This window comes from Diceros bicornis, chromosome 12 (assembly GCF_020826845.1).
Source record: "Diceros bicornis minor isolate mBicDic1 chromosome 12, mDicBic1.mat.cur, whole genome shotgun sequence".
In the NCBI taxonomy this organism is placed as follows: domain Eukaryota; kingdom Metazoa; phylum Chordata; class Mammalia; order Perissodactyla; family Rhinocerotidae; genus Diceros; species Diceros bicornis.
In genome coordinates, this window is record NC_080751.1 from 19,527,459 (window position 1) to 19,543,676 (window position 16,218).

Here is a 16,218-nt window from a genome sequence, read left to right on the forward strand (position 1 = left end):
TACCTCCAAGGAGAACTCGAGCTGGCACAGAGCCCGGTCCATGCTCCACGGCTGCCCTCAGGAAATCGAGGGCGGGAACCTTCACTTAACCTGGGGATTCTGGAGAAGCCTTCCCTGCTGAGTCACTGCCTAAAAAACGCCCCTGGGCAAAGCCCTCTTGTCAAAATACAGGAGAAGCTCCCAAGAAAATGGCAGAACAACAATCAGCTGACAGTTTGTAGGCACAGCCTTCTGCTAAAGGCCTAAAGCGGCCTCTCCTAATGTCCCTGCATCGCAGTCCACTCAGTGGTCTTAATCAGAATCCAGGCTCTCTTGCTTGACTGGGGGCTCTCTCTCACCCCACATCCAATTAGTCTTCCAAAGCCCCTCAATTCTACTATCTAAACGTCACGTGAATCCCTTGAAGCCCCTCCCCTCCTTTCACTGCCCTATTTCAGAAGGCCATCGTCTTTTGCCAGGATTCTGCCCCAGCCTCCTCTCCGGCCTCCTGCCTCCAGGGTTCCATTCGCTGATGCACTGTCCATTGCCTAGCACAGCCCCCAACACTCAAAACACACCCACAGAATGAATGTAAAAACCAAAAAATTTGAAATGAGAAAAACAATATAGATGTCAAAAAATGGAATCTTTTGAAGAGAAAGAACAATAAAAAAGACAAACTAGGGGCCGGCCTGGTGGCATAGCAGTTAAGTGTGCGTGCTCTGCTTTGGCGGCCCGGGGTTCACAGGTTCGGATCCCGGGCGCGCATTGAGGCACCACCTATCAAGCCATGCTGTGGCGGCGTCCCATATAAGGTAGAGGAAGATGGGCATGGATGTTAGCTCAGGGCCAATGTTCCTCAGCAAAAAAGAGGAGGATTGCCATCGGATGTTAGCTCAGAGCTAATCTTCCTCACAAAAAACAAAAAAAGACAAACTACTAGATAGTTTAACTGAGAGAAACTAAGACAGCAAAAATATCCAACATTAGAAAAGAGAAACATGTTATAACCACAGATATAGTGTAGATACTTCAAAGCTATAATCAAAGAACACAGTTGGCTGTATAAACCATCTTAGAACACTGAAACCCCCAGCAAGCTTCCGGATCCATTTCACCAGGGGAGGATAATGCTGCTTGGACTGGTTAACCCTCATGCTTCTTTATTGTCTCAGCTTAAATGTCATTTTCTTGGGGACCTCCCTAAATCCACGAGAACATATCAAAAGCCCCCTGTTCTAAGTTCTCATAGTACCACCTAGTTTTCATTTTTAGCACTCAACACAATGGAAATTATACAGTTATTTCTGCAGATTTTTGGTTTAATGTCTGTGCCCCCATTGTAACAGGGCTGACTCAGATGTCACAGTTATAGTCTAAATTTCCAGCATGATGTTTCCTGAGTTTGCTATTCCTCCAACATCCTTAAATGATTTTTTTTAATCAAGTGTTAAGAGCAAGTCAGGAGCCAGGTGGCCTCTGAGTTCCACACCTGATCCACCAGAGATTAGCCAAGGCCCCTCAGATGGCTCTGCCCACCCTCCCCTTGTAGCACTGATCTTATAACGCAGCGTGTCTCTATGTCTGTTTCTCACAGAATTGTAGGTATTGGAAGTGCACCAGCTGTGTGGCCAGGCCATATCCAGCCCAGTAGAAACTCAACAAGAAGACTTTTAAATTCTTATTCATATGTTTAATGAGAACCAGATATACCCTCACTAGAATCTACCAAATAAGAGCTCCTTTGTTTTTGTTTATTCTAGTGAGGCTATTTGGGGGATCTTATGGTGGAACCAAGCATATGACCATTGTCGAGGTTCAGATGAATACCCACAAGGGTCATGTGGACCCAAGAGTTAGCCCTGGGAGGACCCTGAGGAGCCCCAGCTGGCCCTTTCTATTTCTGGATGTGTAGACTCTACCCCTCTGTTCTGGGGATGGAGATGTCATGACAAGGTGTGGTAATTTTCCTCCTTCCAGCCTCAAATACTTCACAGGAATCAAAGACTCTGACTCCACCACCCAGGCTGACTTTATAGGCGCTTAAGCTCAAGCCTAGGATGGGCATTTGGCACCCCCACAGTCACCTCTATCCCTCCTGGCTGACTGTTCCCATTGCTTTAGCAATCACCCACCTGTATCTTTTGATCAACTCAAAGCTAATTAAAAACATAAAAAGAAAAGTGAATATAAAGGTAGTGCGCTTTGAACTATATTGAACAGGTGCCTGATAATGAAGTGCGATTTACGGTGCTGCTGAAAGGTCCTTAAATTTGATGGCATAACCTGCTACAGTTCTAGTGACAACTCCACCCTCACTTTCCTGTTAAAATACAGCACCCCTGGTAAATTAACCTATTACATTTCAAGGGCAGCAAAGACAGACAATATGATGGGGCAAACTGAGACAGTGGCTGTGAGAATGGAAAGAAACAGGTGGGTCTCAGAGATACTTCGGAGGGAGAATGGACAGCGTTGGTGACTGGAGTGGGAGGTGAAGGAGAGGGCACAATCAGACTGTCCACACAGCAAGACACTTAGCTCGTCATGATTTTCCCAGGATCAGCCCTACTCTTTGGTCGTCAATAAGCTCTTGGGGAATTTCAACCTTTGGAAACTGGGTAGAGTTCAGGCCTGTCTTAATAAACCTTGGTCTATGCGCTGCTGATTTGGAAAGAACAATGACTCTTTCTTGCCAGACAAGCGCATGCAGGCATCCAAGGCGAATATTGCACAATAGCAGAGTGTACAATGTCAGGGCAGGGTTATACTAGCTGGGCATGGCAGAGAAGGAAATCTCGGCTGGCTGGCTGGATGAGGTGGGGCGGGAGGGGGATGGTGGGCAGAAACGTCACTACACCTGGTATGTCCCAAACAAGGCCAGGCAACCTCCACACAGGAGACTTCGGAGAATGCCAGGCTGCCAAAAGGTCAGTATGTACTCCCTCCAAAAGGGCTCAGAACTAAGTTCAGAATTGCACAGTACTGTGACCTCTCAACCTACATGAAGTCCTAGTTCTGGTCATTTCTGGAAAGCTGAGGAAGACCACTGGAGCCCTTGGATATAGATATGGTGCGTCCTCCACCACACCAAGTCTGTTTGTACAGCCAGCTTTCTCATCTGCCCTGGTGGGTGGGCCTGGAGCTAGGTCCCATCTTTTTCCCCTACTCTGCACTTCTCTCGCCCTGATATCCTAAACATTTCTTGACTGCCCAGCAAGGCTCTAGTCTGAGTTCACATCATCTGTCACATAAATGATCAACATACGCTCCTCACTGTGCTCCAGGCTCCCAAATTCTGACTATGAGCGAAACAAAAGGCTCCTCCTGGGGCAAGCCAGGGCTCTTGGAAGTGTCTGTGCAAGTCCTGTAGCTCAACTAGAATAGAGAGGTCCTCTCACCAGAGCAAGGCAGAGGGGAGGGCAAGGTGAGCACAGCGTACCTGTCAAAGGAGGGCCGCTCCCCGGCGTCAAAAGCATCTCTCAGCTGCTTCACCAGGTTGTCCTGCCCAGGCAGTCGGAAGATGCCCTCTTCATTCAGGCCATGCTCGAGAATGAACTCTGCACACTTCTCCACCAGGATGGGCACCAGATGGGGGCCAAATTTCTGCTCATAAGCCACAGTCTCATCCAAGCGCTGACCAAACACCGCTGAGAAGACAAAAAACAGGACCTGCCCATCACCCTTGGGCTTCCATTGGATGAACTGATAGGTCAAAGTGCTTTGCTTCTTTCTTGATTTCCCATGTTGCTTACAATCTCAAAGGTTTTAGGTACTAAACAAACGACATTAAACAAAATATAGTAGACAAATCACCCATAATATTTCCTGGGGCTATAAATTTGCAGCAGTCTCTGTCAGTCTTTTTCTATTCACCCACATTTTTACATAGTTAAAATAACTCGTTTTTATTATTTGTTGTGTGCTAGAAATTGTGCTAAGCCCTTGCACACCTTTTTTCAATTACTCTTGACAGCAACCCCATGAAGTGGTAGTATCGTCATACCCGCCTTACGAGTAAAACACTGAGCCTTAGAGGCACTGACGAACTTGCCAAGGTCAGGTGCCAGCGTCTGGCACAGTCAGAATTCAAGTCCAGGCAACAAACTCAAGAGAATGTGCTCTTAACCACAGCAGCAAGCAGGCCGTTTTGAATTCTGCTTGTGTCACATAGCCTTAAAGCATGATTGTCTATCACATGGATATCCCACTGTATTAAACCACTGAGGCATTTTTGATAATTTAGGTTGCTTACTATGTTTTCCTATTGTCAACATTGCCACAGCGAACATGTTCATTCGCCTAGCAGAGTTCCTGGAATGTATGTAGTGCAATGTGTAATTTCTAATTAATTGCTTAATTAATTAACATTTGGATGGATGAACATAGGCTTTTCATTCTTTTGAACTATTTCCTCAGGGCTAATTCTCACATGTAGAATTACTAGGTCAAGTGGTTTGAACGTTTTTACCACCTGATAGTATGCAAATTGCTTTCCGAAAATATTTTTCCAAATTATACTGCCTCTAGCAAAGCATGTGTGGACCAGCTCCACCCCAGCCCTGTTAGCACTTGGCTGTCTAATTTCCGCACCCCAGTGGAGCTACCCAGTGGTGTAGCAAGTTAGCTTATAAATCAGGACAATCGCTGGCTACCCATTCTCCCACCAGCCTCCCATGCCCTTCATGTCCTGGAGGTTCAAAACACAGGTCATGGCTTCAGCTCTGTCTTGCCTGATTCTCCCTCTGTCATAAGCAGGGTTCTGCCACACCGACCGCTTCAATCCCTAGGACATCAGTTCCCAAAGTTCTTTGGTTTTCCCCATGATTCTCTCTCTCTCTGGTTGGTCTCCTATATGCAGTCTCTAATTAATATGGATTCCACCTTAATGTGGCGAGCTCTGGAATCCACCATGTCCTCTCCACTCCCCCACACTGCCCTCCACTAGGCTGGACTCCTCTCTCATCTACGACTGCTGTGGTCTCTTCTAATATGTTCAAAACTCTCCTGCTCCTTACCTTTCTACACCACAGATCTACCCGAGCACATCTCCCGTTTTTAACAGTCATCCACTTCTTCCCCAATTGCCACAGCAGCATTTTTCAAATTATCCCTCAAAATTCCAGGGGTTCCTCTGAGGCAGGCCCCTCCCTCATTATATCAGGTGCCAAGAGGTGAGGGCATCAGATCTCGGAGGAGCTGAGCAGGTGGGCCTCTGTACTCCCTACTCCCACCCAGATCTGCTGGGCTATTGTCTGTTGTAGTCATAGCATTCCAGTGAGACTTTGTATGGTTAAATATTTCTGGGCTGAAGTTTTAAACAAGGGCTGGCACTCCTTAGGATGGCATTTGGCCTGGCCCTCACCTACCTTTCTGGCCTGATTTCCTGCCACACTCCCAAAGGCACCTCAGCCTGAGGTTCCCAAAGCCCACAGCACTCTCCAGTCTTCATGCCCTTGGACGGTCTCTTCTCGCTGCCCAGTCTGTTCATCTCTCCATTCCCTGTTTGCTGGAATTCTACTTGTCTTCCTTGGCCCAACTCAAATATCATCACCTCTGCCACTCCTTCCCTGACCCCAGCCTGAGACACTCCATCTGTACTCTGTATACTCACAACCCTTCTTGAATGACCCAATGTCTTTCCACACTGTGCTGTAATTATCTGTAGGTACCTGTGCCCTCTGCACAACTCTAAGTTCCCTGATGCTGCGAATATGGGGAGGGTCTCTTTTCATCCCCACTGTTTAGCATGGGGCCTGGCCCAAGGAAGATAGTCAATCAATTCTGCTAAATTACTTAACGAATCATTTCATCTTTAAGCAAATGCTCTCCCTGATTAATGGTAATTTTGACATTTCTTTAGTTTAAACACTAGTAGGGATCTCCTCAGTAAATAAATTCAGCTACATGCTAACAATTATCGAGTGTCCTGCCATGTGCCAGCTTGTGTCATATAGCCACGTGTCCATAGGCCACATGGAATGGTCTATGCAGACAAGGGAATGTAAGACATGGTTCTTGTTTTCAATGAATGTACCATTGAGTTATGAAAATGAAATGACTACATATAAAATAATGAGAAACAATTAGAGAATATCAATAATTGTATAGAATTAGGTTCCTCTTTGTGAAAGGAGCTGGACAGATATTTTCACCAAATTGGAAGAAAATGATTGAGATGATCTGACTTAAAACATAGACCACATGGCATTTGTAAAATTCCCTTTGCAGGGTCCAGGTAGGGGCACCACCAAGGGAGAGGCAGATGTGTTTCAGAGCAGCTGAAACTTGGGCTCAAGGAGCCTGGTGGACCCCGAGAGGGAAAGATGGCCCAAACAGTATGGAAGGGTATGCACAGAGATGTCAAAGCTGTCAAGTGTGAGCTCCATTTCTGAGGCCCCGAGGCCGCCGCTCCACTGGGCAGTGATCTGGAATCAAGCTGCTTCTTACACCCCTCTGTGTAGCCAGGCCTCTAACTTCTCTCCTCGTCGGAGTCTATCAGACTTGTCTTGTGTTTATCTTCTATTCCTCCTACACCCCACAGGCAGTCATTTCAATGTCACCCTCACCAGTTCTCTCATTTCCCAACACTCCTTTTCCCTCCAACATCTCTACCCTGCCGATTCCTGATACTCTCTCCACGCCTTTGTCAGGCCACTGGAGCTACAAGAGAACACAGCATAGCATATCGTGGAAATTTCTATTTCCAATCTCGGTGAGACCTTGCTTCCAAACCGTCCCCACTCCCCTTGAGCTCACCACCCATTCCCTCCCCTCTGTCTCAGCAGGTGGCCTTGTCTCCTCTTTCCCTTATCTCCCCAAATGGAGGACATCGTAAGCGAACTCCTTGATCCCCATATCTTTCCTCCTCTGTCTGTCTGCCTGTCCTCTCCCGGAGGAAGAAAAGGACCCTGTGCTTTCCTCTAAGGTGAAGCTTTCTTCAATGTGGGTTCCACCCCTTTCTACCTTTACCAGGACTTCATTCCTTCCCTTTCCTGTCTTAAATTTTTCTCTTTCTATTGCAAGAGCCTACATGAGTCTAAGTCTTTGCCAATTTATTAAAGAATAATCTCCCATCCCAGCTTTCATGCAAACAACAAATACTTGCCTGTCTTCTCTTCACCAACACACTCATAGAAAAACATGCCTACTTCTGGAAAGTTGTCCACCCTCACAGCCTCTACTTCTTCCCTTGTTACTCACTTCTCAACCTCTCGAGCCGTCTCCGTCTGCTTCACCAGCCTGCATCTTGCTATTCAACCCGCTCACTGAGACTTCTAGTGCCCTCCTAATGGCCAAACTTGGCTTATGTTCATTCCACACTCTACTGGTCTTCTCTGAAGACTCTGATGGTGCTGATTCTCCTTCCTCCTCAAGACTTTCTCCCTATGTGGCTACAAAACCATCCACTCCCACTCTATTCCCATCTCCCTGCTGGCTCCTGTGCTGTCTCCTTCAATGTCTCCTTTCCTCCACCTGCTCCTTTAGTGTGTCATTTCCTGGCATTCCAACTCAGATGTCTTCTCACTCTAAACATTCTCCTTGGGAAAGGTCATATGCTTCCATACATTTGGATATCATCCACAAACTGATAACTTATAAATCTGCATACTCGGTCTAGATCTCTCTCTATGTCTCCATCATCTCCATCTCCATTTCTCTCTTCTCTTGCCCCCTCTCTTCCCTTAAGTCCAACATTGAATGGCAGTTCTCTTAGAGTGTTCTCCGGTGTCACTCTCTTCCTACCGCAACACTCCCAAATCACTACTTCTCCTGTAGCCTTCCTTGCAGGCAGTAGCATTCAGTCAATCAAGCACCAGGCACTTTTCTAAGCACTGAGAATACAAGTCCATTAACACAAGGTACCTGCACTCAGCTAACCCAATTAGCAAAGGAATTATCTGCACACCCCTGTTTCCTTCCAAACAGATCAGTACATTCTAAATATGCCTTAAACCATCATTCTTCTCTATCCTCACTGCTACTGTCAAAATTATTGTAATTTTTGGGGCCAGCCCGCTGGCGTAGTGGGGTTAAGTACGCACGCTCCGCTTTGGCGGCCCGGGGTTCCCACGTTCGGAACCCGGGCACAGGCCGTCACACTGCTTGTCAAGTCATGCTGTGGTGGTGTCCCATATAAAGTAGAGGAAGATGGGCACGGATGTTAGCCCAGGGCCAGTGTTCCTCAGCAAAAAGAGGAGGATTGGAATTGGATGTTAGCTCAGGGCTGATCTTCCTCACACACACAAAAAAAATTATCGTAATTTTCTGCAAATTTCTTCCACTGGAATTCACAAAACCATTCAGCAAATATTGACTGAACATCTGCTGTGGGCCACCCTCTTTGGTAGCTGGAGATTATGATAGAAGGAATGAAAAGTGGTCTTTGCTCTTGAAAACTCTGGAGCTGATGCCCTTCCTCCTTCTCCCCACCTGGAAATCTGATCTTGCAGCAAGCCTGAGTTCAGATGCCTTCTCCTCAGAGGCCATCAGTCACTCCCTCCTCTAACTAACCTTTCCCTAGTTCACTAGGATCTAGCTACACAGACATCTTTTCTCCCCTCCAAGGAGTAAAACTTACTCCTGCCTCCAAGCCTTTGCTCCTGTTGTTCCTCAGCTTGAAACGCTCTTTACCCAGCTCTTCAGGGTGCTGGCTCCTACTCATCACTATGCTTTCAGCTCAAATGTCCTCTCCCCAGAAAGGCCTTTCTTACCTATCATCTCTAAAGTAGTGTCTCCCACCCTCCATCCCTCAGTCAAAATCTATCTCATAACTCAGTCTCATTTCCTTCTTGACCCTCATCATCATCAGAAATTATCTTTATTTATGATTTACTTGTATACTATTTATTTCATACTACTGGAATGTAACCTTCAGAAATCTGCCTGTATCTCCAAATATTCATTTTTCTGGAGATAGATTCTATAACTTTCACTTGAATCTTAAGGTGGTCTGTGTTCCTAATATAACACAGAAATCGCTGATTTAAATCCTGATAATTCAGAGAGCTCCCTGTTTATGCCTCTGTTTGCTCACTTCTCATGTAGTTTTATGATGATTTATTTAAACACCTCTCTCTTCCACTGGACTACGGGCTCCTCAAAGGCAGACAGCCTGTCTGGCTCACCGTCTATTTTTATTTCCTGGCACAGAGCCTGGCATATGATGGACCAGTCCTCAAAGAGCTGTGACTACCCGCCGTCTCCCATTCCTCCCAATCTCGCCCCTTTTCTCTCGAATGCACTCTGATCAGCACTTCTCCAAACTTGCACTTGTCTAAGAGATCAATGGCCTTTACATTTTTAAAATCCAGGGGTCAAATTCTGTCTTCATCTTAACTGCTCTGTCAGGAACATGTGACACAGCAAATCACTCCCTCCTTCTTGAGACACTTTTTTACATGGCTTTTAGTACACTCTCTTAGTTCTCCATTTATCTCATTAGCTGCTCCTTCTCAGCCTCCTCCGATGATTCCTCCCTTTTACCCTGTCCTCTAAACATTGGAGTGTCCCAGACCTTCCTCTCCTCTTCTGCACATACTTCATTATCTCACGGCATTAAATGTCACCCAAAGGTTGAAGACTCCGAACTTTACATCTCCAGCCTAGAAATCAGTCAAAGCTATTTCCTCCAACAAGAAATGACCACTGCGTGCTCTAGAGGCACCAGGACTGACAGGGTCCCTTCTCACACGAGAGAAAGAGCATCCTGGCTTTCTTTAGTTTGTCCAGGTCAGGCTTTGCCATTCTTCATCTCAGATCACATATGGGGAGTTTAGAATCCAAAACATCCCTGGAACTCCAGAGACCCGATCCTGAGTTCTACTTACCTCTGCCTTCTAGGTGCTGATCAGCACCCATTGATCCTGGGGGAACATGAAATAGCCTAGATACAGGGAAACAGGTGACCCGAGAAATCCCAAGAAAACTAGGGAAGGGGCCAGTGAAGGAGGAGGGGAGCAGACAGTGGGGTGGGAGGGAGTCAAAGACCATTCTCCACCCCAGCACACCACGGGGCAAAACCCAGGCTCCTGCCCTGCACCATGCCCTCCTCAGTGCACCCAGTCCTTCAGCGACCCAGTGCCCCACTGCTCTTTCCACCCTCACCCAGCCACTCATTCCCTCAGAACTGCTTATCACTTTGCACCAGACACCATCAGTGGAGGCATTTCCAATTTAACAGGTACAAATCTTAAGTAATTAATTATAATATGTAATTAAGTGAATTTATGACGGAACTGCCCTAGAAGCTTTCACATGTGCTCTCATTTAATCCTCATATGAAACCCTACAAAGTCGATATTCTCGTTCCATTTTACAGATGAGAAAACTGAGACTCAGATTAGGAATTTGTCCAAGGTCATACTTGCCCTGTGATTCTAAATTCAGTGCTTTAATCTCTTTTGTTTAAAGTCAGTGGAATAACATTATCTAGGTGACATTTCAGACATCATCAAGTCTTCAGGGGAGAGGGAGACAGGTGGGAAGCTGCCCAGTCTCTGCTCACAGGCCATCCTCCACCCTTTACTTCTCGAGTCCCCTCTCCAGATTTGCTAGAAAACCTCAGGACACTGGGTTGGTTTGGGGAAGTGACAACGGAGGGATTAGCGGTCACCTCCTTTCTAACCTCTTCCCTCCTTCATCATCGCTCAGACACTCCTGGGTTCAGGAGGACCAGAGCCCCTCTCCACCCCGCCTCCAGTCCGGCCCAGGCCACCAGGAGCCCCGCCCCGCCCCCTCCTCCCCTCTTCCCGCTGGCCCCATCCGCCCAGCACTGGTACCTGCTTCCCAGGGTCTCGGTTGCAGGAGCATCCCCATTCCCGACAGGAGAGGGAAGGAGAGCTGGGCAAAGTGTCTTTTAGTGGAAGAATAGAACCACAAAATAGGGAGGAAATACCTTTCTTTCGGAGCTTGGGGGTTTTCCTCCTGAAGTTCCAGCAAAAGAGCAATGCCAAAGCAGGAAAGCCACAGCCCAGTTCCCACTGCGGCATCCTGGGAATATGAGGCATGGCGGGGGCCGCGGAGTCGCAGCCTCTGCCGGGCCAGCCTCAGGCCTTTCCTTCTCCCCAAGCTGGAAGAACCATCCTCTCTCGCTTCCAGATCAGCACATGGTTGTAAATACTGCTCATGTCCTGACTCTGGCACGGAAACCATGGGATCTGTCGGCACCTGCCCCTGGCCCTCCCTTCCTCCTTCCCACACCACTTCCCCTCCCCACTCACCTTTACACACAGGACTCTTGGCTTTTAAAGAGTGAACATAAAGCTGTCAGGGCCCGCAATAAAAATAAGTGCCTCCTTTTACTTAGCAGCTAATTGTCAACTGCCATTCAAGGGATACCATGGAGGTGGATTAAAAAAATAAAAAATAAATCCCACACACAAGCCCTTACCAGCACTGCTCCATATATCAAAGCGTCTGGCAGGAACACAGGATTTCACTTAGCGTTGATGAAGCCAGCCCACCCTTCCCTGGAAATGCTTTCAGAGTTGCACGTGGCTCAGTGAAGCCTTCAGAGAGAATGATCTTGGAGGTGGGTAGTTGGATAAAACAAGATGATATCCCTCTCCCATTGAGAAGACTTAGCAAATAGTGCAGCAACCGTACTGGACATACCCAGGAGACTTGAAATGGACTCTCAGCATCACGGGGGATAGTCAGAAGCAGGGAAGGATTGCCAGGAAGGGCCCTGGGCAGTGTGATGCTGCCAACCAAGTGTCCATCCGTCCATTCTTTCATAGGCCAGGAATCAAGGACTCATCTTTGACACCAGATTCTCCTTCCATGTTGAATTCCCTGTCCTGGCATGTTACCTCCCAAACATTGCACAAACCTGTTTACTTCTCTCCACCTCCACCACCCTGTTCAAGCCACCTTAGGATGAAAACTGACATCTTTAACAAGGCTGACTTCACTGTTATCACCTTCCTCTCACTGCAGAGCCTGTTCTCCTTTCTGTCACAGGACCTTTGCACATGCTATTCCTCTGATTGAGACACTGTTCCTCTTCTCCCTTCTCTGCCTAGTTAGCCTCTACTGGCCCTTCAGATTTAAGCTTAATCATCACTAATTCAGGGAAGTCTTCCCTGAACTTCCTGACAAAGACTTTTTTTTCCCCTACATGGCATCATGTGTTTTTTCTTCACGGTACTTTTCACAGTTGTAATTTTATGGTTCTCCTTGGGAATTTTTATTAATTTTTGTGTCTTCTACTAGAATGTGAGCTCCTTGAGAGGAAGGACTTTGTCTTTTTTTTCTCTTCTCTCTCTCTCTTTCTCACTATTGTACTCCCAGTGCTAGCACAGTGCTTGGCACATGGCACATGCTCAAGAAATATTTGCTGTGTAAATGAATAAATAAGTATCTGTCTGGCATTAGGATCTTGGGGAAGGAAAGATGAAGGAATTAATGGAAATAAGTAAAAATTATCCTCTTAATGTCCAGTTTAGCAAGCAAGAAAGAGCTAGACACATGGAATAACAATGAATCACAGAGACAGCACACTCCCACAGGCTAACCCATACTGTGGATTGTGAAATCATGCTCTGAAGGATGCAGAGAACTTAAGAAATGAGAGGAAGAAAAGAAACCCAAGGCATATAACAATTCAATATTTATACACTCTATGCCTAGTATTGGCAAACACACAAAGATGTTTAAAACATGGGACGTGCCCCAGGGCCTTACACTCTGGTTGGGCCAAGAAGAGCTATGCACAATGTAGTGCAGTATCTACGGCCTGAGAAAAATCTCAGATGGCCAGCCTCCAGAAGAAGAGGGCAAGGCAGGAACTGACTGAGCAACAATTTGCAATGTGAACTGTCTGCTTCCTGGGCATGGTACAGAGATCAGGCTTCAATGTGGGGCTCCAGGGAAGGCAGAGCCTCTTACTAAAAGGAGGGGGTGGTTTGGAGAAAATGGGCAGCTGTGAGCCTGGGAACAAGTCACCAGAATTCAAGATGTGATCGCCTCTCTTCTCTTTCTCCCACTTAAATTGGGAAAACCTGGGATTGCATCCAGACCTTCTGGCGAAAAGTTAATCTAACCTTTCCAGCCAGGCCCTTAGGAGAGGGTAGTGAAAAAAAAGATAAATTGGCTGGCTAGGAAGGAAAAGGCTGAAATACCAAGTTGTACCAAGGTACTGCTCTCCAAGGTGTGATATTGTGATTTATGATAAGAAATATATATTTGGCCTTCCACTCATTTCCTCGCACAGCGCTCCTAAAACTGTTGGAATTTCCTGGGATGAGAGCGATAAAGGTGTCTTCTGTTATGTTAAAGAGGTGACTTTTGGAAAGCACCTAAGGAAGGGGGCTGGTTGCCAGTGGAACTAACCATGTGATTATCGGGTTGGAACTTTCAGTCCCACCCCCGACCTCCAGGGAGGAGAGAGGGGCTAGAGATTGAGTTCAATCACCAATGGCCAATGATTTAATCAGTCATATCTACACGATGAAGCCTCCGTAAAAACTCAAAAGGACGGAGTTCAGAGAGCTTCTGGGTTGGTGCACATGTAGAAACGCCAGGAGAGTGGTGCCTGGAGAGGGCCTGGAAGCTCTGCACCCTTTCCCCATACCTTGCCCTATGTATCTCTTCCATCTGGTTCTTCCTGAGTTATATCCTTTTATAATAACCAGTAATCTAGTATGTAAACTGGTTTCCTCAGTTCTGTGAGCCGCTCTAGCAAATTATTCGAACCCAGAGAGGTGGTCATTGGAACCTCCAATCTATAGCCAGCCCGTCAAAAGCACAGGTGATAATCTGGACTTGAGACTGGCATCTGAAGTGTGTGTGTGGTTGGGAGCAGTCTTGTAGGACTTAGGCTTTAACCTGTGGAATCTGATGCTGTCTCTGGGTAGATAGTGTCAGAATTGAGTTAAATTGTAGGACACCGAGTTGATGTCTGAAAATCTCCCCCCACACACACACACTTTGGAATTGGTCCCAGAATCAGACAAGGAGAGAGAAATGTTCAGAGCCAGCTACGAGGCAGGAGGAGCCAAGGGGAAGAAGTTGGGTGTGCTGTGGGAACCACGTGGGTCATCTCTCCCGTCAAGGGAGAAAAGGAGGTGGAAAGGGGACTGGGGCAGGAAGAGGACTTAGCGTTACAGAATTGTCACTAGAGTGACTTCTAAAACTTAAAGTTGGGATTTATTACCTGGGGCGTACAGATGGACTGCAGGGGTCTGAAAAGATTTTGCAGTTGAATGTGAAATAGTTTCACTTAGACACTTTTCTGGGCAGAGTTTCCATAGCTTTTATCAGATTCTCTAAGTGATCTGTGATCCATAAAGAGCTTCATCAAAGATCACCATTAACACACTTGGAGGGAGATCATTCTAGAAGGAGCAACCCACTTATTGAATAATTTCTCACATAAGTTGATCATCATTTAATAAAGAAGAAAGTGTAGGGGAGTAGAACACAGTTCTTCCATGGGGAGAGGAGGCCATTCCTTATCCTACTCATTTAATAAATATTTATTGAGCACCTACTATGTCAGGCATGGTTTGGATGCTGGGATACAGCACTGAACAAAATAGAAAAAAAATTCCTGCCAAGTAGATTTCACTCTAGTATGAGGAGCTTTTACTCTAATAAGGGGAGACCAACTATGAACAAATGAGTAAAATGTTTAGCATGTTAGAAGGGAGTAAGTGCTAAGGAAAAAAATGAATCAGGAAAGAGCGATGGAGGGCTGGGTGGGGAAAGAGTTCACTGTTAAATGAGATGATCAGGGGAAGGCTCACTGAGGAGCTGTTTGAGAAAAGTCCTAAAGAAAGCAGCGGACCAAGCCTTGCAGCTTCCCAGGGAAACAGGATTGCAGGTGGAGGAAACAGTAAGTGCAAGGGCCCTGAGGCAGAAATGTGCCCAGGATGTTTGGGGAAGAGCAAGGAGTGAAAAGAGCATGGGAGAGGGTTCTGGAAAACAAAGTCAGAGAGGTAATGGGGGGGGCAGATTCTGCACTGTAAGCCATTATACGGCTTTCGACTTTTCCTCTGAGAGAGAAAGGAAGCTCTTGGACAGTGTTGAGCAGAGAAGAGTCTTGATACGACAGGTTTAATGGGCTCACTCTGGCTGCTCTGTTGAAAACAGACTGTGAGAAGGCAAGGGTGAAAGCCTGGAGATGAGTTTGGAGACCACTGCTGTAATCCAGACAAGACGGCACCTCAGCCAGGATGGCAGAAGTGAAGGTGGTGAGAAGGGAGTAGGTTCTGGGTGGGAAAAGCCATAGTTTCACGAAGGGCTGGAAAGAGGCAGCAGCAACATATCTCAGTGACTTCACAATGTTTGAGGGGGCCTGCCCTGCCCATCCAGCAGGCCCCAGGAGAGGCACTTGACAGCGGGATCACGCTGCAGCGAGAGAGAGCCGCCCGCAGAGGCAGGAGCCCTGGGCCCCTCAGACTAATCGTTTACTTCCTCAGGACCAAAGCTTACTGACCCACAAACAGGAAGAACAAATGTCTGTCCTGCCCCGCAGCCTCAGACTGGACTCTCTGCCATCTTCAAATGCCTTCTTATCCTGAGATATACGATTCTGGTTCAATAAGAGGCTTTAAAAACAACTGAAATGCCACAGCAGAGCCAAGCCCTGTTACTCGAGTAAATAGTGCTGCACTCTCATTTCTCCTCCCTTGGACTTTCCCCTGACCACAGGACTTATGCTCGACTTGCTTCTCAGGGTGGTGGCCTTGAGGTGGGGCGAAGGAGAAATCCCCGTATGGATTATGACAGAGTGCAGCAGCTCACCACGGCAAAGCTGAGCCAAGCACCCCACGGGGCACAGATGCTGGTCACAGCGCGTCGACAGCATTTTGACTCAGAGCAGGTGCCTAATTAGGCAACATCCACTACCCTTTTCAGAGCAGACAGCCCGAAGCGCTGGGCCGGGGAAACAGAACATGTCAACGTGGCTCACAACCTCCTAATCCAGGGCAATAGGGGAGGTTGCAGCTAAGATTATCCAGGTTGAACAGCATCTAATAGGGCTTTGATAAATAAAAACCTCATCTCAGCCTGATTAGCATCGTAAAAAAAAAAAAAAACTGTGTTTAGGAATTGGGAAGTAGTTAGTGAAACCGTGCTACTCTTTTTTCTAACAGAATGCAGCTGTTCAAGATGACTGTAGCAGTCGCTCTTGAGTTTGGATGTTCCATCCAGGTCACTTCTTTTCTTGAAACCCCCACTAGGTAGGTCATAGGCCACAGGACTGCCTCCGTGCCCCAGATCCTGGGTCCG

At 47.0% G+C, this 16,218-nt stretch overlaps 1 protein-coding gene across 3 annotated transcripts in view; it reads right to left on the reverse strand.

Annotated features, from left to right (window-relative positions):
• Positions 1-16,218, reverse strand: part of ARHGAP25 (Rho GTPase activating protein 25) — an 87,758-nt gene that overhangs the window by 17,132 nt on the left and 54,408 nt on the right. For all 3 annotated transcript variants that reach the window (XM_058551053.1, XM_058551050.1, XM_058551051.1), the window contains one exon: positions 3,422-3,629. In XM_058551053.1, the coding sequence (XP_058407036.1) occupies positions 3,422-3,629 (208 nt within the window). The remainder of the gene's footprint in view (positions 1-3,421; positions 3,630-16,218) is intronic.